General features: G+C 29.0%; 7 protein-coding genes across 16 annotated transcripts; 4 read left to right on the forward strand and 3 right to left on the reverse strand.

Moving 5' to 3' along the window:
* Positions 1–1,285: 1,285 nt before the first annotated feature.
* Positions 1,286–2,195, reverse strand: LOC118067569 (dnaJ homolog subfamily C member 24-like). Its single transcript, XM_035084377.1, has 2 exons — positions 2,047–2,195; positions 1,286–1,807 (listed from the first exon to the last, which is right to left on the reverse strand). The coding sequence occupies exons 1-2, from the start codon at positions 2,056–2,058 to the stop codon at positions 1,322–1,324; spliced, it is 498 nt and encodes a 165-aa protein (XP_034940268.1). The 5' UTR covers positions 2,059–2,195; the 3' UTR covers positions 1,286–1,321.
* On the forward strand, positions 1,702–4,451 carry LOC118067566 (aldo-keto reductase family 1 member A1-like). Its single transcript, XM_035084373.1, has 6 exons — positions 1,702–1,844; positions 2,169–2,276; positions 3,013–3,492; positions 3,569–3,775; positions 3,929–4,077; positions 4,179–4,451. The coding sequence occupies exons 2-6, from the start codon at positions 2,202–2,204 to the stop codon at positions 4,219–4,221; spliced, it is 954 nt and encodes a 317-aa protein (XP_034940264.1). The 5' UTR covers positions 1,702–1,844; positions 2,169–2,201; the 3' UTR covers positions 4,222–4,451.
* A 77-nt stretch (positions 4,452–4,528) lies between these two features.
* Positions 4,529–6,642, forward strand: LOC118067567 (aldo-keto reductase family 1 member B1-like). Its single transcript, XM_035084374.1, has 5 exons — positions 4,529–4,750; positions 5,086–5,565; positions 5,654–5,860; positions 6,203–6,351; positions 6,466–6,642. Exons 1-5 carry the CDS (start codon positions 4,676–4,678, stop codon positions 6,506–6,508), a joined length of 954 nt encoding a protein of 317 aa, XP_034940265.1. The 5' UTR covers positions 4,529–4,675; the 3' UTR covers positions 6,509–6,642.
* A 295-nt stretch (positions 6,643–6,937) lies between these two features.
* eIF3i (eukaryotic translation initiation factor 3 subunit i) lies at positions 6,938–8,385 on the forward strand. The gene is made up of 4 exons (XM_035084372.1): positions 6,938–7,077; positions 7,202–7,448; positions 7,516–7,796; positions 7,882–8,385. The coding sequence occupies exons 1-4, from the start codon at positions 7,075–7,077 to the stop codon at positions 8,329–8,331; spliced, it is 981 nt and encodes a 326-aa protein (XP_034940263.1). The 5' UTR covers positions 6,938–7,074; the 3' UTR covers positions 8,332–8,385.
* An 843-nt stretch (positions 8,386–9,228) lies between these two features.
* On the reverse strand, positions 9,229–18,153 carry MEP-1. 8 transcript variants are annotated; one of them, XM_035084363.1, is made up of 9 exons: positions 17,989–18,153; positions 15,222–15,318; positions 12,697–15,015; positions 12,540–12,628; positions 12,171–12,305; positions 11,412–11,588; positions 11,206–11,328; positions 11,015–11,119; positions 9,229–10,923 (listed from the first exon to the last, which is right to left on the reverse strand). In XM_035084363.1, the coding sequence occupies exons 1-9, from the start codon at positions 17,992–17,994 to the stop codon at positions 10,609–10,611; spliced, it is 3,366 nt and encodes a 1,121-aa protein (XP_034940254.1). In that variant the 5' UTR covers positions 17,995–18,153; the 3' UTR covers positions 9,229–10,608. The 8 variants fall into 8 exon arrangements, with proteins under 8 accessions (XP_034940254.1, XP_034940261.1, XP_034940256.1 ...); XM_035084370.1 differs by having other exon boundaries at positions 17,900–18,153; XM_035084365.1 differs by having other exon boundaries at positions 17,656–18,153.
* A 191-nt stretch (positions 18,154–18,344) lies between these two features.
* On the reverse strand, positions 18,345–19,523 carry LOC118067570 (uncharacterized protein KIAA1143 homolog). Of its 3 annotated transcripts, none has more exons than XM_035084379.1 (4): positions 19,363–19,523; positions 19,021–19,157; positions 18,813–18,945; positions 18,345–18,632 (listed from the first exon to the last, which is right to left on the reverse strand). In XM_035084379.1, exons 2-4 carry the CDS (start codon positions 19,129–19,131, stop codon positions 18,451–18,453), a joined length of 426 nt encoding a protein of 141 aa, XP_034940270.1. In that variant the 5' UTR covers positions 19,132–19,157; positions 19,363–19,523; the 3' UTR covers positions 18,345–18,450. The 3 variants fall into 3 exon arrangements, with proteins under 3 accessions (XP_034940270.1, XP_034940271.1, XP_034940269.1); XM_035084380.1 differs by having other exon boundaries at positions 19,272–19,411; XM_035084378.1 differs by lacking the exon at positions 19,363–19,523 and adding an exon at positions 19,232–19,321.
* A 137-nt stretch (positions 19,524–19,660) lies between these two features.
* Cpsf5 (cleavage and polyadenylation specificity factor subunit 5) lies at positions 19,661–21,658 on the forward strand. Its single transcript, XM_035084375.1, has 6 exons — positions 19,661–20,044; positions 20,601–20,801; positions 20,868–20,931; positions 21,013–21,178; positions 21,262–21,376; positions 21,452–21,658. The coding sequence occupies exons 1-6, from the start codon at positions 19,932–19,934 to the stop codon at positions 21,471–21,473; spliced, it is 681 nt and encodes a 226-aa protein (XP_034940266.1). The 5' UTR covers positions 19,661–19,931; the 3' UTR covers positions 21,474–21,658.
* Positions 21,659–22,395: the final 737 nt, after the last annotated feature.

Genomic DNA, 22,395 nt, shown 5'->3' on the forward strand with positions numbered 1-22,395 from the left:
CATGCGAGACAACGATAGATTGATACAAAAATTATAAAGAAATGAACGTGATCTATGTATATAATCCGATATTTTTTTTATTAGTTGAAATTATTTACGGATTATTATAATACTCGTTTAGTCGTAAAATCTTCTAAGTGTGCAAAAAGAAATAAATTGGTAAGAAAAATGGTAAATATAAATAAATAAAAAATGCGGAGTCTCGCAAGTGTGGCGAAAGTGGATGACAATTTGTACGAAAGAATGAATAATAACTTTGTAAAAATAATGATTCAGGTAATAATGATGATCCCTATAATTATTATTATTAAATTTTTGTCATATAACATTATTTCCCAAATGGCCAAGAGCTGATTCAGCAATTTAATCGATATTTTATCGATGAATTCGTGTTCATTATAATGAAAATAACAAATAAATACGATAGAAGTTGGAAAAATTAATCATTAAGATAAAAATAAAAATTTCCATAGTACTGTGGTGCGTTAATCAGAGTTGTTCATTTTCTATAAATTTATGTGCAATTAAATATATAACAAGTAATCAAAGAAAAGTAAATTATGTAATCAATGTAATCAGAGAATTCTTAAATGATTGACCTCGTAGGATGAATATTTTTTTCTTTTAATTTATTAGTGATTATTTTTAATTCATATATAGGCATATTATAAATATTAGTGGGTTAAAAGAATCAGCTGTCAAAAGAGCAACTTTGATTACTGGGCCTCGGATGAACCAATGATCGCGTTTTATTTGTATATTGCTCAATAGTTTATATTATTATACTATAATGTGTTATCTGTTGTATCATTTTTTATAAGAAATAGAAAATGTTGCTGCATTTTGAGAATCTGTCTTACGTTGATTATTTATTTATTATCCTACCATCTCAATAATTTATAGGCCATAAAATAATACATTAGTTGATTCACATTTTTTCAGTTCATTAGTTTAGTTTTAGTATTGAATTGAATTAAATGTAAGATTAATAATCTTTGAAGAATAAGCAATTTTTTTAATTAAGTAGCACAGAACATTTTTCAAATAAAAAATTGATCTTATGTTCATGATTATAATTTTTGTGATAATTCTATGGTACTAGGTATTAGGCACATGAAGGTTAAATAAAATTTCAACAATGAAATAAAACAAACAATGTTAAAGCATTCTATTAGTGCATACCGTTCTTAATTTAGTATCTTATTAAATAAATTTAATTCTTCTTGAAATTTTTAAACATGAAAGTATTAACTGGCATGGTAAATATTAGAATATATGAATACCCTTGTGAGAAATTTTTATAATTTATTACATAAATATTTTATTTCTCTAAAACAATACAAAAAGTGCATTCTTGGCACGGAATGTATGTCACCTCATTACTGTCCTCGTTAATATCACTTTTACTGATCAAGTAATTACTACCACACCTGCAAGGATAACTTAAAAATTTATCATCTTTTTCTTTCAATTGATCTAAATTTATGTTATCATAAATTAATATATTTTCTGACTCCAATTCAGCTTGTCGACATTCAGCATCGTATTTTTTCCGCGTTTCATTGTCACTTAAAATACGCCACGCTTCTTCAATGGCGAGAAATTTATCATTGGTTAGATTATTTTTATCCTGGGGATATTTATCAGGATGATAAAGAAGAGCCATTTTTTTATACGCTTGTCTGAGCTCTTCATACGAAGATTCCTTATTACATCCAAGTACTTCGTAGTATTTGTACAAATTCTGCTCAAGTGCCATTTTCTGTAAAACACTTGTTTCAGTTGTTGCACATTTTATCGAAATACACTAAAACAAATCACATTAATTATTTATTTTTTTATATGTAAGTATAATTATAATAGATAAATAAAAAAATTACAAAAATTTATTTACTTTACATAAATAATTAATTGTTACGCAAAAACTTTTAGGTTACAAAAAACATAATTTATTTAAATTAGTACACATATTTTTTGTTAGGGGGCATATAGATAAAAATTCAAATATGCGCGATAAATTTAAATCTATAACCTTTATTTGCATACCTCGTTAGACATATGTCAAAACATGATTATGTAAAACAATAACAAAGTAGATTACAGATTGTTGGAAAATACGCAAGTCATATACTGTTATCAGTTAACTAAAACATATTTTATATTGACAGATCGATATCGGGAAGGCATTTTTAAAAAGAATAATGGCTCAATCAGTACCAATGGTGACACTTTCCAATGGAAATAAAATTCCAATGATTGGATTAGGTACATGGAAAGTAAGTATTTCTGATGCATCGTCAGTATATTACATTTCTATTTTGTTAAATTATTGAAACTTCAATGCAATATTCAAAAATTTTAAATGCAATTTTTATTTACTGAATCTTAAAGTACTAGGACTAACTGCTAATTTATTCTAAATAGTTTAATTCTTTAACAGCGTTTCATTCTTAAATACATATCTCTACTGTTATGTCTTTGATATAGCTTCTAAAGAGTACAATGTACAATTAATAAACATCTATCATTTTATCATTCATTTCCTTTTTAGACAATGAAGCACTTCAATTCTATTATTCTAACATCTCTAGTATTATAACACAATTTTTTTTAAACAAAACAACTTTTTTATTTAATTCAAACACCAATTATATCATTTAGTCTACTTATTTTATTTGTGATAAAAAAAGCTATTGTCTTACTGTTAAATTAATATACAACTTCAATTCATAATAAATGAGTAGAAAAAAATATTGATAAACGTAAATGAAACGTATGAAATCAGATTAAAAATGAATAATGAATTAATTAAAAAATCAATTCATTGTTTAGTTATTTAAAGTGATCATTTAATGCGAATTCTATTATGACCTCGAATCAATAACAGACTTATTAAATTTCTTATTAATTCAATTTCTATTCGCTATTAATATTTATAAAGAATTATTGAAAAATATTAAAAAATATTTTATTTTTTAAATAATAATAACTTGATTATTTTATTTATTTAAGGCAGGTGTTGGTACAACTTGTCAAATTGTTAAAGAGGCTATAGATTGTGGATATCGTCATTTTGATTGTGCTCTTGTCTACGAAAATGAAGCTGAAGTCGGTCAAGCTATTAAAGAAAAAATTAAAGAAGGAGTTGTAAAAAGAGAAGATATTTTCATTACAAGCAAGCTATGGAATACATATCATAAGTTTGAATCAGTTGAGCGTGGGATCAGGAAAAGTTTGGCGAACTTTGGCCTTGATTACTTGGATCTTTATTTAGTTCATTGGCCAATGGCATTTGAGGATGGCGATGAATTGTTTCCTGAGAACCCTGACGGCTCTCGTAAAGTTAGTGATACTGATTATTTAGAGGCTTGGAGAGGAATGGAGGGAGTTTATGAGAAAGGTTTGGCAAAGAACATTGGAATAAGTAATTTTAATTCTGAACAAATTACTCGGCTAATAAATAATTGCAAAATAAAACCTGTCGTCAATCAAGTTAGTATTATTGATCTTAAAATTTTGTTATTCAATTAAAATTTCGGAATAAAAATTTTTTTTTCATATTCTTTAGGTTGAATGCCATCCTTATTTGACTCAGAAAAAATTATCTGAATTTTGTAAAGAGAGAGGTATCACCATTACCGCTTACAGTCCTTTAGGATCGCCAAACCGTCCATGGGCTAAACCTGATGAGCCAAAATTGTTGGAAGATAAAAAGTTGATCGAAATTGCTAAAAAATATAATAAATCACCAGCACAAATTGTCATTCGTTATCAAGTAATTGAAAAACTGTTTTCAATTCGATTATGTGTCAGAATAATATAATAATGTGTTATATTCTAAATAATTCTAATAGTATCAGAGATTTTGAGAATAAATTTACTTATCTATGTATACGTTTCATAAGATAAATTCAAATTTTTTTTTTAGATTGATCGTGGCCATGTAGTGATTCCAAAAACAGCAACAAAATCACGTCTCATTGAAAACTTCAATGTATTTGACTTTAAATTGAGTCCAGAAGATATAACTTATATTGATAGTTTTGATGTGGGTGGAAGATTTGTTGCATTACTTGAGTGAGTGTTGTATTTAATAATTACTAATTATCTTCAATCAAATAAATATCATAACTCCCTATACTAAAGCCCCTACTAAATATTTGAGTTTATTTTTTCAGCCGTGCTGGAAGCCCAAACTACCCATTTAATATTCCATACTGAGATGATTAATCATGATTGACATTGAGATTTATTGTTATTGTGGTAGTAGAAATAAAGTAGAGAGCGAATTTTTTTTATTGATGTATAAAGAATATAAGAAATGAACTTTATGAAGAAATGTAAGTATGTTCCAACATCAGCATGATTTGATACTATTGTACATTTCACGAAACAAAATTTTATATTCCATGATAATTTTTTAACAATAAAACACAATAAATATCAAAAAACATTGATGAAGTTGTATTAGCTCTGATTTACGACGATCTTTACATACACATGCGTTAAATACAGAACATTAGACCGACGTCTGCTCGCTGGTATTTGTCCCCTCCACTCAATTATAGACAACCGCTGTAAGCCGACTTTATTCATCATCAAACAACCGAACCGTTTGCTGCAACTTGCTCTTGCATTTTACTTCGTCTCATCGTATTAAATTTATTGTGCGAATATGGCTCTAAGCGTTCCGAAAATTAAGTTTTATAACGGAAATGAAATTCCAAGTTTTGGTTTAGGAACTTGGAAGGTAAGAAATTCAATTTTTTACCATATTCTAATGCACGTTCTAATGGAAAATTCCCAATTTTTTACTTTCAAGAATAGATCTAGTACTTTCCAAACAAGAGATGAATCTTTGGGATTTTTCCGTTGAAATAATTTTTTGTTTTTTATTAGATTTTTATCAAAGACATAATCGTGATATGTTATAAAATAATAGTTAATATTTTTTTATAAAAAAAAAATTCTTTGATATAATCTATAAATTAAATTGATGGATACTTTTTATAAAATTGTATTAATAAGTTTTTCAATAAGGTTAAAAAAATTATTAACAATCGATTCTCAATTTTTTTTGCCTAGTCTAAACCTGGTGAAGTAACGGAAGCTGTGAAATATGCTATAGATATTGGGTACCGTCATATTGATTGCGCTCATGTCTATGGGAATGAGAAGGAAGTTGGGGCTGCTTTGAAAGCGAAGATTGGTGAAGGGGTAGTAAAGAGAGAAGATCTTTTTATAACCAGCAAGCTATGGAATAGTTATCACAAGCCCGAAAGTGTTGAAAAGGCTATCAAAACAACTTTGAGCAATCTTGGTCTTGATTATTTAGATTTATATCTTATTCATTGGCCAATGGCATATGAAGATGGTGATGTTCTTTTTCCAACTAATCCCGATGGCTCACCGAAAATGACTGATACCGATTACGTTGATACTTGGCGTGGTATGGAAGGCGTTTGCGAAAAAGGATTGACTAAAAATATTGGATTAAGTAACTTCAATTCTGAGCAAATTGAAAGAGTTTTGAAAAGTTGTAAAATAAAGCCTGTAACCAATCAGGTATATTATTAATATAAATTTCTACATATTCTTTTTGTCTTTTTAGAACAAGTACAATTGATAATTCAATTGATATTTATTTCTTTAGATTGAATGCCACCCATACTTGACTCAAAAAGAGCTAACCAAATTCTGCAAAGAACGAAACATTGTAATTACTGCTTACAGCCCCTTGGGATCACCGGATAGACCTTGGGCAAAACCTGATGAACCAGTCCTTTTAGAAGATAAGAAGTTAATTGAGATTAGCAAGAAATACAACAAAACTACTGCTCAAGTTGTCATACGCTATCAGGTATTTGATAATAAAAGTAATATTATTTCAGCTTTTTACTCATCTCCCTTCAAATTTGCCACAATTAATTTAATTCCTAATACGAATATGACGAATCATAAACTAAAAACTTTTGAAACAGCTGTAGAAAATAATCTTTAATCTTTTCAAACAACTATACAATGATATGATTATATCTATTCGCTCACAAATACCATAACTTGGCAGTACTTTTCCATCACGTTTCTAAGAATTATTTTTTATGTTACGAAAGAGAACCATTAGAAGCTTCTGTATTATATACTTCTTTCAATAATTCTTTTTGTGTGAGTCAATATTTACATCTTTGTTTCCGTTTTTTAGCTCGACCGTGGACATGTTGTAATACCGAAGTCAGTAACTAAGTCACGTATTCTGGAAAATGCTCAAGTATTCGATTTCAAACTAAGTGATGAAGATATTGCTTACATAGATACATTTGATATTGGTGGAAGAATTTGTGCAATGCCTGAGTAAGTATTTTATTATAATTATTCCTAATTGTTCTAATTACACTTATCTACTACAGCTAATAATTAAAATAAATAGAATCAAATTTAGTGACTATTAATTTTATGTAATTTTAGATGTTCAAAAAATAAGAACTGGCCATTCCACATTCCATTTTAATACAATGCAGGACATTTTTACTTCATCACAGATTTTTCAAAAAATGAATCATAACAACATAACATATGATTACACAAACTTTTGTAAGAATTTGTAATAAGAAAATCAATAAAATGAGCAAATCATTTCAAAAAGCTGATATTTTTATTTAATCGAATTATTTAATTTATTAATACATCACAACTTATTTATAATTATTATAGTAATGAATTTATTTTTGTAATGTGACAAATGTAACTGATATTTGTTTGTGTTGGTAAAAATATCAATGAAAGTTATTAATATTTTGTATACAGAATGAAGATTGAATATAATTATTCTAATTAAACAAATTGAATATTAATTCAATTGCCTTTGAACTAAATTTCTTACTTTGAAGTTTCTTTTTCTATTTTACAAATTTTCTTGTAGATGGCTCTGTAATACATTTCTCGAGCTTCTGTGGAGTTTCTTTTCTGTGCGTGCTTTATCGTAGACAGCATAAATTTTCTGTCAGAAAATCCTATATATATATTTTGTTTTTAATTATTTTATTCCAGTAAATGCTTTCATAATAATTACAAAAAATGGTAAGTAAATCAATCACATACAATTTACTATAAAACTTATATAAACATAAGAATTGAAGTATATACTATGTAACTTTCTAACCTACAAAAAAAGTATAATTTATTAAATGATGAATTTTTGTAGAAACCATTGATGTTACATGGGCACGAACGTGCTATAACAAAAATCAAATACAATCGAGAAGGTGATTTAATTTTTTCTGCAAGTAAAGACAAAAATCCAAACGTTTGGTATTCGTTGAATGGAGAAAGATTAGGAACTTTCAACGGTCATAATGGGTCGGTATGGTGTATTGATGTTAATTGGGATACAACGAGATTTATAAGTGGTTCCGGAGATAATACATTGAGAATTTGGGATTGTCAAACAGGTTTGTATGAAAAATTATTAATTAAAGATGCCTTTCAAAATCTTCTGAATATTACATTGATTATTAGGCAAAGAAATTGGTCAACTGCCTACAAACAGTTCCGTTAGGACATGTGCATTCAGTTATTCGGCAAATACTGCTGTTTATTCTACCGACAAAGCTCTTGGTCATCAATGTGAAATGTTCATCATTGATACGAGGAATGTTGACCCCGTAATTTCACAAGAAGATGCTATTCGAAGGATTCCAATTCATGGACCAAGAATCTCAGCTATTCTTTGGGGTGCTTTAGATGAAACTATTATTACTGGTCATGAGGATGGTGAAATAAACGTTTGGGATGTCACCGTACGTAAAGAAAATGAATGATAACTAGTATTTCAATTCATTAACTATAATTAACTTTTAACACTAAATAATAATATTATTTTAGTCGGGAAAAAAATTAAACAGTCAAAGAAGCCATAAGTCTCAAATAAATGATATGCAGTTTAATAAATACGGTACCATGTTTATTACGGCATCTAAAGATCACACTGCTAAATTATTTGACACCGAATCCCTAATGCATTTGAAGACTTACAAGACAGAACGGCCAGTAAACTCAGCAACAATATCTCCAATTTATGATCATGTAGTCCTTGGAGGGGGGCAGGATGCTATGGATGTAACAACGACATCAGCCCGTCAAGGAAAATTTGATGCTCGATTTTATCATCTAGTTTTTGAAGAAGAGTTTGCTCGTTTAAAAGGTCACTTTGGTCCCATTAATTCACTTGATTTTCATCCGAACGGTCGGAGTTTCTCCAGTGGTGGAGAAGATGGTTATATTCGTATTAATACATTTGATCAATCTTATTACGACTTCCACTTTGAATTTTAATCGATTGTATTATTAGAAAATTGGAGAATAAAAAAAAATTGAGAAAAATATAAATTTTTAAACGACTTAATTAATAAACTTATTTATATAATTATTGGTGGAAATACTTTCAATTTTCAATTATTTCACTTGTTTGATAATTATTAATAAAAGTGTTTTTCTATCAATTGAAATGTTGATCCTTTATTTATCTATATAGTCCACTTAATTATCATATATTCATATAATGATTAATTAATCGATATTGTACAAATTATCATTACAATATTTACCCTCTATCATAAGATTATTCTTAGTAGTTTATGTTTCTTACTTAATTATCCATTTAGCTTAACAATTTTGTAGGTATTATCAACTGGTTACAAAAAAAACCAGTTTTGGAGTATGTAAATAGTACAATAGACATTATGTGCACTATAAAAAAATGCACAAATATTTATTCATCATTTATTAATAATATTCTCGTATTGAATACAATTTGTCGAATTTATAATTAATATTGTTTTTACCTATAGTAAATGTACAAAAATTATTTAAGAAGAAAAAAAATAAGTAAATTTCATTAAATTAATATTCGTTACTTTTTCATCTTTTTTCTGAGCGTTATTATGACTATCTACATTTAATATTCATCGATTACATTTTTTTTACTTTGATAAAACTATTGATTTTAGAGTTTATACAAGAAAAATGGATAAAAAAAATGAAATTTAAATTTCCTTGTGATACTAATCGATTTGAATACATAATATTTATCATTCAAAATTTATTTTATGATATATATATATTAAAATAAACTCACTGTATTTTATTATATTGAAGAAAAATGTTATATGTAAAAGAAATTTTATTTGGTAAATGAAGTAAAATCTAATAAAAAATTTTTACACGCGCGTATTTACCGATTTATTTGTTTTTTATTGATATAATTTTTCGATTTCATTATAGACCCTATGTTAATGTACATTTGTTCTTTAACTTATATTATTTTTCTTTAAGAGCGCAAAAATAAAACTGGATATATTTTTTCGTTTTTATTACAATGCATTGAAGGATTATGCAATCCAACTTATAAGTAAGTAAATAGATACAATGTACAGTGTTCCGATTACCCCGTTGATGATGATGATCGTTTATATCATAAATTATTTGATACACACAAATCTACAAATTCATAATATTCGACGTTCTTTTTTATATCAGTAAAATAATTAACCATTAAAAAAACTATTAAGGAATTCATTAACATTAAAAGTTTACATTAATTATAATTAGAAAAGTATTCAAATTTGCAACGAAAAAGAAGAGTTTTCATGAATTAAAAAAATACTTTCATAATATTCTTTCAATTTATCTCTGATATTAAAGAAAATAAATAAAAACATCATCATGATTTGATTGAAAAAAACTCATCGTAAAATCATCAAGAGCTGATTTGAAAAAAACTTCACAAAGAGATCAGGGTTTGAAGCACAACACATTTGTCAACTAATCTTCGAACCTCATAAAATATATATGTATATTCATATATATAAAGGACTATTCTATTGACAAGCCGTGATAATCCACGACTTAATCAAGCACAAAGACCGTGTTTGTGGTTGTTAATAAACTACAATTTTATAGGCAATTTGGGAAATACGCGTCTTCAGGATTAACCAAGGAGTTATTACTGAAGGCCACCCTTGTATCTTGTTCTTAGTTTGTTTCTTATTATTTTTACAGTCTATTATTATTTTTATGCATGTCCGATAACAACAATAAAAATTCTTAAATAAATATATCGGTATAATCATCGATGGAATATTATTACGCAGTCAACTAGTATGTGTGTGTTTCTGTATTTGTAATTTCACCATTGTTATTTATCTTATTCATCATTTTTATCATAATTATTATTCTTATTTTTATTACTATATTATTATTTTATTATTATTTATATTCGCAAAAAATTCGCGGATGACTCTTTTCTTTCTGCCTTTCTATATTTTTTATTTGTTCACGTATATATTAGCGCGCTTTAAGCATCACTCTATGCTCACACATATACAGGGCACAAATTAACGTTCAATGAACGAATTTTCACTTCGTGTTTCATTTAATTATTTTTTTTTTTGTTTTTTTTAAAATATTTTTTGAAATATTTTTTTTTTATTTTTTGAGATTTTTCGCCTGTTTAATTTTTTTTTTTTTTATAAATGAAAAAGGAGTATCATTGAACGTTTTATGCGACATTCATCGAAACAAAATAAACATACATCACTCGGTCGACAATTGCTATTTGCTTCTTCCTTGTGAACTATTTAATCTTGTTGTCGTTTTCGCTGGCTGTGGTATAATTGTAATTTCGTCATTAATTTTCAATGGTTTTAAGAGTGAATCATTAGATCTCGATGATGGTGATGATGGTGTATTTTTCTTGTCTATTACGCGTTTAGCTACCACACTATGTGCTGAATACACATGATTTTCAAATTGCTTATACATCCCGAACGTGGCAGTGCATACTGTACATTTGTATGATAAATGTGCGGGCTTTAGTGTCATTCCATGATCTCGCGCGACGTGATTCAATAATTTCCATTGATAGACCTAAAATAAAAAATTAAAATTGTTATGAAATGAATTATTATTATATTTTCTTTAATAATCATTTTCTTTCGTATATTGAAAAATATCTTACTCTGCCACAAGCTGGACAACGGCCTGCGTCTTTCCCTTTATTTGCAGCTTCTTGCATACTTGATGTAACGAGTCCATGCGATCCAAGTAAATGTCTCTCCAATCCCTTTAACACATTAATTTATAATACAATATCGATCATAACGATGTTAATAGTTATTACGTTTGAAATAGATAAATAAAATTTCTCACCTGATCAGTAAAGAATCGGAATTGACACTTTTGACAGTTTAATGGAGGTCTATTATAAATCATCTTTGGATGTATTTTGACTTTATGAATCCATTGCATATGATTGCGAAGTTGTTCTAGATCCTATATTTTTTAATTAATTATTAAATAGCAAATACAGCTTCTGTATTAAATTTATAGAAATAATTTCAAAACCATAATATTACCTTGATATATCCATCACAAATTTCACATATAACAAATGTATTTTTTCCACCAGGCTTTGACGGTGAACCGGAGCCTAAGATGGGGGCTTGACTTGTAGTACGTGGTAATGGAGTTATGGATATACTTGGCTGACTTAACAATTTTGCTGCAGGATTCTTCGAACTACTTGATGTATTCTACAATATGTAAAATTTTTAATTAGATAAACAATACGAAAATTATCATATATAAACACTAATGAAAATATTGAAATAGAGTTGACTAATCTAAGTTAATCAAAAGAAATGAATTACAAATATAGTGCTCAAAATTTGTAATTTATAATCGATGACAAAATTATTAAAATTCATGTCAACATTAACATGCATAATTATACTCTTATAATTAATAAACCATTCTGAAAAATTTAAAAAGCATCATTAATAACACTTAGTTGCAAAATGGAAGCAAAAAAAAAAATGATTAGCTGTGAATAAAACTCTATTTTTTATTAATATTTTACATTACATCCGGGTTTGAAACTATAACGTAAATGTGTTTCGAAAAATGGATGTAATTTAACTCCTAAGTAAATTGCAACATGAGATTATTTATAAACAAAAATTTCATAAGTATTATTATAACAATAAATGTGATCACATAAATAATATGTGAGTAACAATAAAAGTTTGTCAAAGGATTAACCCATGCCCATGATAGTATGTGTCAATCATATAATGAGTATAACGCCCTGCAGTGTTATCCCGATATTTATTTACCTGTAATGAGGACAATCTAGACTGAGAGTCGATTACGTTGGATACAAGGGCAATGGGTGTGGGTCGACCGGAACTGCCGCAGCTACTGCTACTCACCCCCGATGCTGATGTGACAGTCCCAGAACCACCCACCACCTGTTCACCACCCACATATTCCGTTATCAACTCTTTTTTCAATTAAAACAGGAAAGTATAATATAACAAACCGACTTTCTCCTTATCTACCTCACTTTGGACAAATTTATCGGTATTTTACGCTCAATATAAATAATACATAAACAAATGTCGATGAATAGTGAATTTCAAACATCGAAGGATCCTTGTCATTATCTTTAAAAATATAAAACTGTAAGTTTTAATAATAAATACCTGGAATATTTGGTTACTGCCAAACTGATAAGATGTAGGTACTAAAAGTCCTGAAGATGTTGGTCGATACATCATTCCTGGTACATTATCTATAAGAAAATAAATATTTTAAACTTTAAAATACATTCAAGTTGATAAGAAAAATAATGAAACAAACCTTGTCGAACAGGTGTGCTGCCAGGTCTCAATGACTTTATATCTGAATACCTTGGTTGCATTGGTGGTCTACCTCTTCCGCGACCAGTGATTGGTGTTGGAAGTAATTTTGGTAACAATGGCTGAGGTCCTTTAGAGCCCATAGCCATAGCAAGAGCGTTAGAATTAACACTACCAACATTTCTAGCACGACTGAACCTTGGTATTTTAGCAGGTGGTTCCCAATCCGTAGCAGGTTCAAGATTGCGTTCAGGCCTAAATTTCTTTGTACATGCGAGTATATGTCGGGTAAGTTTACCCTTTTGATTGTCTTCAAATGGACAATTAGGACATTGATGGAAAGCTGGACCGCGTTCAAGTCTTCCACGTGTATTGTGTTCAGCTTCCATATGAAAAAGAATATCATGTGGACTTCGAACTTCCAAAGGACAAAAGTTACATTTATACACATAATTTCGCATATGTGGTGTTTCTAAATGATGCTGCATTACCAATGCTGATTCTGTTTTAAAATTACAAAACTCACATTTTTTCATCTCTAAGTGGAATGGTTCATTATTTTCTTTGCTAAATTCTAAATTTTTAATCAATGAGTTTATTGCCATTTGCGTTTCCGCAGATGTACTACCTTTACCCTGCTTACGTTTTTGAGTTCTCAATAAATCTGTTTGTACAAACTCTTGGACGAGATTTACGCCAATTTGCATGAAAAATTTTCCAAGAGGTAAATCAAAATAGGTTAAAATTTTATTTTTATCATCTTTATCGTCACCTCCGAATTGTTTATCAGCTAAATCGACCGAATCTCCATAATCATCTTTTTTCATGCTTTTCACACTTCCTTCACTTTCACTATCATTTCTGGAAGATTCTGAAGAATCGTCTTTATTTTTGCGATTTTTTTTATCTTTTTTCATAGATTTCTCTTCTTTGTCTATTTCTTCAATGCATTTTTCTAACTTTGTGACAAATTCTTTTAATGGTTTCAATGGTGGCTTTTCATACACATAAGGAACGATGAAGGACGGCGCTTCAACAACAAACATGTCATCAGTGAGAGTTGGCAAAATCTGAGGAGCAGGGGCTGGTGTTGGTATTGCTGTTATGCTACTAGATAATTTGGGACTGAGCTGAGCAGTTTTGGAAGTCATTGGTACAGGGGTTATTGTAGTCCGCATATTCGGGTAAATAGTTTGAGTAGCATTTAAACCTACAGGCATCACTGAAAAGCCACTTGAGCTTGATACTGAGTGATGTGATTTACTATTATTTATTGGCACACCTCCACGTCCTGAAAGGATTGAGTTAGTATCAATAATTACTAAAGTTGGTTCTTTTTTACCACCTTTCGATGCTTTACTACCAGCTGCGATTTCAACAAGACGTTTAGTATCATTGACAACAATTGTCGTTTTACTTGTTTTTATAGGTGATTTTAATTTTGAATTCTCTTTATCTTTACTATCGACACAAGCCAATGGATCTTCTGGTTTAATTTCTTCTATATCAGATGATCCATCAACTTCAACTTCTTCAGGTTCTTTTTCGATATAACTAGTACGTTTGATATTTCTTGAGCTACGTCTAGGAGTTATATTGCTCAAATCTATCTGTTTTCTAGCTTTTTTCTGTTTTGGTTCTTTTGATAAACGTTCTTCAGATATATTATGGCCATTGCTTTTACTTTCTGTAATTTCTTCAATCTCTGGACTACTCAAGCTACCATTTTCTTCACAAATTTTTAAATCTGATGTTTCAGCACTAGATATAGACACTACGCTATCATTTAAATGTTGAATATCGCTACTTTCTGATACGGCTTTCACATCATCATCATCATCATCATCGTCTTCATCATCATCATCATCATCATTAATATCATCGTCCTGATTTTTATCAGGTTCAGTGTCAACTTCCATTTGTAGATCTGTTATATTTTCGTCAAGACATTCGACGTCAGAATTATTATTTTGATAATCAACATCCATAGACTCAGAGAAATTATCTTTACACTCTCGTTTGTCGTCTAACACTTCACTAACATTTTTATTATCACTTTCAGCACTCTTAGAGTCTTCTGTTGATATTGGTTCTTTAGTTGAATTTTTTGAATCATTATCACATAAATTTTTATTTTGTGATGAATTTAAAGTTTTTTCATGTGGTATATCTTCATTATCCGGTACATCTTCTTCCTCCTCTTCATCATCCTCTTCTAAAGCATTATCAGTGGTCACCATTTTACTGTCTGGTGCCATGTCATTATCAAGTTTATCACTGTCATCACAAGAGCCATTGACACCATTCAAAATTACAGCATCTGAAAGGATGTAAATATTTACTAAAATGACCAAATTTTAATTCATAAGATTTTTTTTGGATATAAGTATTTGCCAATATTATATTATAGTGAAATACATGGTTTTAACGATCAGTTTTTATATAAATCTTACTTAATAATGACGAATGACTAATGACAAATAATAAATTAAGGGCAATTAGTAATGTGAAAAACCATATTGATACCTTTTGCTACATCAGAGTTGTCGTTAGATGGGTCCTTGACCAGTGGTGAATCTTCCAATGTACCTTCCATGGGGCCACTGCTGCTGTCCGGCTTACCCTGAACAGCCAGTAATAAAAAAATTTATTTCCAAGTATTGGTTTAATTAATGAAACGAAATTGTCAACCTCACGGACTGACTGCGTCCGGGGGAGGTTGGACGCCACGTTATTTCTTCACAATAATAGTATAATACGAACTTCACTCCACCACGTACGGAAATAATAGTTGAGGAAATTTTTCAAAATGGCGCACAACGAATTCCGCACTCTCCGGAGAGCTCCCTCAACGTCCCATAACCAATAAACTGCTTGCCGTAACCCCGATGGCGGGGTTGTGGTTTGTTTCTTATCCGGAGATTCGAGATAATTAAATGTAACTCTTTAAATAAAACAACCACGTTTTTAGACTTAAATGATTGTTTGTGTATTAAACCTCTCGACTATCTCCTAACACAACAGATACCGTCAGCTTCCTCGGGGAAAATCCAGGAAGTCCGAGTCAGGAGACGCCGAGAGGTGACTCTCCTGCGTGCACGAGTATGAGACGTTGAGAGAGGGGTCGGGAGAGGAGAGGAATGAAGTTGTGGCGTCGCTCAGTCAGTCAGTCAGTCACCTGCAAGCCGAACTACTTGCATGTACCATCATCATCACCAATTTTTCATCCATTATTTGTTTCTCTACTACGTTTACACTTATAACAAATCTACTTTAACAACCAATAGCAATCAATCGTTAACTTTATACATGTTTTACCACTTACTTTTTTTTCCAATAATCGATTATTTATTAATATAATATTTAGTGAAGATGACAACATGTTTGATTAATTGATAAAAAATTTTTTAGTAACAAAAATATTAATGCATTGAAGAATTTGAATAGTTTACAAAGTTGTTGAAATAACGATTGCAGTAAACACAGACTATTTTGTTTTTATTTTAAATTGTCAAAGTTTTTATTGTATAACTGTATAAAAAATGCAATTAAAACACTGATTGGAATAAATAATTAAACTAAATTAGAGAAACAGATAGAGAAATTTGGAGATGGTGTCAGGGGAATATTTACAGTTTCTTTGAAAAGAGCTGACCTACTCTGTAACAGGAAGAAACCTTTCTCTTGATGTTAAAGAATACTAAAAGATACTAGTATAACTCATTCAATTCCGGAACAATCGACTTTTATCTAAGCTATTCAAAAATCATCAAAGCAGTAATACAAATAAGAATCATATGATACCTATCAGAAATTATAGAACTTCATAAGTTAATTTTTCAGAGAGTCATTTCTGTTTAAAAGTCAAATAAGTATTCTGGGAAATAGTTTTGAAAAAATTATTTTTTTATTATAGACATTTGGATTCTCTTTTTCAGCCATTCTGTTTAGGACTCATAAAAATCCGTCTATAGTTTATTAATGAATGGTTGAGAAGCGTATCCTCTGAGCAATATGACAAGTGCATAATGTTGAAAACTATGTGAGATAACTGAAGAAAAAAAAATTTGATAATGAAATAAAAATAAATAAAACCATTAAAAAAAAATTAAAATTATTAAAAAATATTTATCAGTAAAAATTTTACACCAGATGGCAGCTAATACTATGGTAACGTTAAAAAAAGTTGTACTCCAGGGCCGTGATCAAAATCCATTATACAATAGACTATATTGTATATGCAAAATAAGGTGAAAAAAATCAATTAAAATTTGAAATAATTATAAAATTTCAATTCATATGTAGAATATTTAAAGCTTAGTAAAATTGATAAATTTCTTTTAACTTTGAAAATATTTTCTACTATAATTTTAATCACAATACGTGACAATTTGCAATGATTAATTAATAGTTAAAAAAAAATGTTTTAGAAATTTCTAGAATAATTTTTTTTACATTAAGTTAGTTTTTTATCAATAGATAATTATAAATATTCCATGTGAATCATTAATTATTAATAACTATTGTAAAAATAATTTATTAATAATTTTATCAAAGAAATTAGATATTCAGAAAAAAAAAATTGATTTTAAATGACTCAAAGCATAATCAATTAATGGTATATGATGACAATTACATAAAACTAGATATAACATTAAAGAATTATTTAGATTAGTAGCGATTTTAGAAATAGGATTAATTAATCCCGTAAGGGTTCATCTAATAATTGGCACGGCCCTGGTTATATTGTGTTATTCGATGCCGCAATTGCAGAAATGACATGTTTAATATGACTCGAATATCCTAGATAATTCAACTGAATTCACGCGGTTCCTGTATTTAATCAGCCGCGTGGTTGTGCGTTAACACACGTGGATTCGGCATTTAAGTACTGTAAAAAATATATAATTCATATATTCCCGCGTTTTTCTAGTATTTTGGAGGTTCGCATTAACCTTACACTCAACAGCTGCCGTGGTAGTATGCTATCCAAATGCTTTAGACGATGATCACCCTGACGGAGGAGGCCACGATAATGCACACACGGAATACACCACCACGCTTTTCTATCTCTCTTTCTCTCTCTCTTTCTCTTTTCTATTCTGTCTTCCTCGACTATTTTAGATGCCGCGCTTATTCAAAATCTCCACACGTGTATATTCTATCACAAATACTAACACTAGATACTTTGATCTATCACTCACTTATTAATAATTCAAACTGTTATTCATATAACAATTAATTCACATATATTTTATGTTTATTTGGGTTCGACGTCACGAATCCTCCTTACCTCCATCGTTGGAAACTGCCAAGATGGCGGACACGTCAAATCACGTGATCGCTAAATTTTGTGACGTACACCCTATAGTTCATGAAGGGACTCTTACGTCCCAGTAAAATTTATTATTTATTGTCACGTGATCAAATTCTCTTCATTCAACCAATCACTAATTTTTTAACTTAATCGCCATATCCAAGTCACTCAACTATTTTTTATATTAACCCAATTATGGTTATTAATAGCTCATAGCTATAATAAAAAAAATTATTCATAAGTTTATAACAAATAAAAAAATACACATACTTGGAAAGAAAAAGAAATAAAAATTTTATACTTATGATAGAAAAAAAAACAGAAGTATATGATTACTTTATACAAAAATCTTCATTTATTGTCGACCCATAAAATTTCTCCTAATGATAGTTGTCCGTTTATCTGTATGATGATGCAATCAGGTAGTGAATTTTTGAGCTATTCGTCATCGTCATCATTAAAGGACAAGACAATCTTCGTTTTTGATTCCTTAGATTTTTTGATTTTCTTTTTCCTTGGTTCTTCTATCGTTGAAACATCTGTTTCTGATATTTCTGACGATTTGATTTTTCGATTAAATATTATTCTCTTAGAAAGATCTGCAGGCGTATTGGCTTCTTCTACAAGTTTATGATATCATATCAGTAATGATGTTCATTCAATAATGACTTTAACATACTTCTCTAATAATCGAAAATATTAATGGTTTTACTAAAATCTAATCTATGAAAAAGATTTTGTCAAAACAGGTTATTGACAAAGATGCTTTTATTGACAATAAGGATCATAAGCCCACAAACCGTCTTCCTTTTTCTTGAGAATAGCATCAACTTCTTCAGCGGTTAAATCACCATCGTTCAATACAACAACAACCGGTTTTTCTTCCAATCGATCCTGACAATCATCTTCTTCTCCTTCTGAAAGTGCTTCTCTCTACGTGAAATATTGATATTTTTCATATTTTTAAGCTTTGCTTTTTATTACTACTATAATATAACCTTCATTTACCTTTGTTTCAACAGTAGGACCTTCTTTATACCCAATTTGTGCTTTAATTTCTTGAAGAAACTTTGGTTCTTCAGGTTTTGTGTAGGAAACATTGTGTTTCTTTCTGGACATGATTTATTTAGAAAAAAATGATTTACCTAAATTAAAAAATATAAATTAATGTTCTTCATAATTATTTAACAGATATACGACAGAGAACATAATCAATCACATTTATAAAATTTAATAAATATTGAATATCAGAAATTCACATAAATTCATCAGCTGATGTAAACATCTATACGATTGATTTAAAACGTTTTGATTCCATTAGTCGATAAAAAATTTCATCTATTTTATTACCATCCATCTGCAAATATAAAATAGATGTCGCGTTGTATGTATCTGCAGTGAGCTTTCAATTACTTTGTAGATGTCCACTGGACTTCTATAGTGCAACTTTATTCTCTGGTTTGCATTCACATACAGTACTGGAGATAAATGTTGTTCAATTTTTTAAAGGTTATACATGTGATTTCCCTATGCCGTCTTATAGAAAATCACACAGCATTTATGTCCGGTACTGTATAGTCGGACTGAGAAGAGGATTCCTAATGTGCTCTTGTACGCTTGCGCAGTAGTGAAAACGTGGTAAGAAAACAGTGGTGGGGAACCCGAAAGGATCAGGAGGAAGCAACTGAGGAACGCTCTTCTCATTTCGACTATATATGAAAGCATAGTATATATTCATCAATCAGTTGTGAAAATCTACACGAACAACATAAGTGTATGTCATGGGAAAAAGCATTACTTCAATTTGTTGATTATTTTATTAAATAAAGTGATTTAGTGATAATATAATTGATTTACCCTACGAGTGAAGTATCTTTTTTACACAACTTTATTATACAAGCGTATCGAAGCAAAGAGTCATGGCGACAACACAAGTCAAAGGAAGCGGGTGGCCTCGACGGGCAAGTAATAGTTCATTTGAAGGAAAGCCTGTCCAAAATCAGTCTGTAACAATTAATAGGACAGTAAATTTGTAAGTAGTTAATATCTATTTTAGATAAATACTTTGACTATTTTAATTTCATTATTAATGGTATGCTTTAAAAGGTTTACTCATGCTCAATGAATGAATATACTATGCGCTCTATATACAATGCCGGTATGCGTTGTGTACTTATCTAAGAACGTTTTTGTCAACAAGCTGATTTAATGCGCCAATGTTATAATAAATAGTCATATGTACATAGTTTATCTCATTAAAACTATGAATAATTTTGATTTTCTTCTACACTAATAATTTTGGAGCAAACAACATTTTTTCTATAAACTCTACTCCGTTTTTTATTTTTATAATATTGAGGTTAGAATAATGCCACATTAAAAGAGCACTACTTGTTTGAAATAAGAATTTTATTATTTTGTTCCAAGTACTTGTTATTTTAGAAATTATCTGCCAATAAAATTTTTAATTCTGAGCATCAAAAAAATTTACTACAATCATGCAAAGAAAATAAAGCTTTGAATCTTTGGATAAACAAGTTGAGAAATTTTTAAAGTTGTGCGGGATTAATGATTTATGGTAATTACAGATATCCTCTCACAAACTATACGTTTGGAACGAAAGAACCACTGTTTGAAAAAGATCCATCGGTCCCAGCAAGATTTCAACGTATGAGAGATGAATTTGATAAAATTGGCATGCGAAGAAGTGTTGAAGGTGTTCTCTTGGTTCATGAACACGGTTTACCTCATGTACTTCTCCTACAACTAGGAACAACGTTTTTTAAATTGTTAGTATTTTTTAAAGTTATTTTAATAATATCTTAAACTTAGATTAATATGAATTTTTATTGCAGACCTGGAGGAGAGTTGAATGCTGGTGAAGATGAGGTCGAAGGTTTAAAACGTCTCCTGACTGAGGTATGAACTTTTAATATAATTAATTTTTTGGAATATTTATTTAAAATTTGTTTTTTATAATAAATAAAAAATTTTTTCTAGACTCTCGGACGTCAAGATGGTGTAAAACAAGAATGGGTAATTGAAGATACAATTGGAAATTGGTGGCGACCTAACTTTGAACCGCCACAATACCCTTATGTTCCACCGCATATAACAAAGCCAAAAGAACACAAAAGATTATTTTTAGTTCAGCTACAAGAAAAAGGTTAATAAATGTGAAAACAACATTTCTGTAATAGCTTTTGTTAAAAAAGAATTAGAAGAAGATTGTATAAATTACTTTTTCAGCTTTATTTGCCGTTCCAAAAAATTATAAACTTGTTGCTGCTCCTCTTTTTGAGTTGTATGATAATTCACAAGGTTATGGACCCATAATATCTTCTTTACCTCAATCACTTTGCAGGTTCGTAAGAATTATACAAACATTTGTCTTTTTTAATAATGTAAAACAAATAATTGATTTAATTTTTTTTTACAGGTTTAACTTTATTTATATGTAAGCTGTAATAAATTGGAACGATTATTGATGAATTTTTTTTTATTTAAATTGAATATTATCGTGTAAAGAAGAATGTGTATTTCTCCAATAAATGTACGTGATGTTGAATGGAATTTAACTGATCTCGATTGTATGGTTGTATAATGTGACATGTGACAAAAAAATTCTCAAATATTACTAACGATAGTTTCGTATTTCAATTTCCTTATTAATTGAATACCATTTTTGCTAATAATAAATTAAGAAATAATCTCTATATTTTTATATATATTTAATACGCATTCATAAAACATTTACTTTAAGAAAATATGTAAATAAGTCAATCAAGTTCTGTTTTATGTGAGTCAAGAGTTGTATGAATTATCTCTTAATTTTATTATTTATATCAATTTTTGAGTGTGTATGGTAACAACCGTCTAAATGAATGAATTATAAACAGATTGTTAAAGAAATCGACATTTATAGAAACGAATATTTCATTTTTAAACTAACATTCCGATTGTACTTAATTTTGTGAAAAATATGGAGTACAACTGATAGTATTTTAATACAATGATCTCAAAATACCATTTTGTGTTCGAGTGATAATTATTTAAAATTATCACAATGAATCGAAAATTACAAATATTGATGATTATGTATATTGATTGAAAACTGTAAATTCAATACATAAAATCATTTTTTAAATTATTATTTAATTCATTTTATACGAAGAATAATTGATATTGAACAATTCATTTTCTTATTCATTTCAGAAGCTTAAGTTCACTTTTGAAATTTAAAAATAAAAATATGCTATAAATTAAAATCCTTTTGATAAAAAATTTGTTAGATAAGATATATTTTTTTTAATTTATCGAATATAAGATTTTTAAAGTGTTCTTTATTTGAACACATTTTCTGAAGTAGGATTATGTTGTAGC

Source organism: Chelonus insularis, unplaced genomic scaffold (genome assembly GCF_013357705.1).
Source record: "Chelonus insularis isolate UGA/USDA-ARS -01 unplaced genomic scaffold, ASM1335770v1 contig_38_pilon, whole genome shotgun sequence".
In the NCBI taxonomy this organism is placed as follows: Eukaryota; Metazoa; Arthropoda; class Insecta; order Hymenoptera; family Braconidae; genus Chelonus; species Chelonus insularis.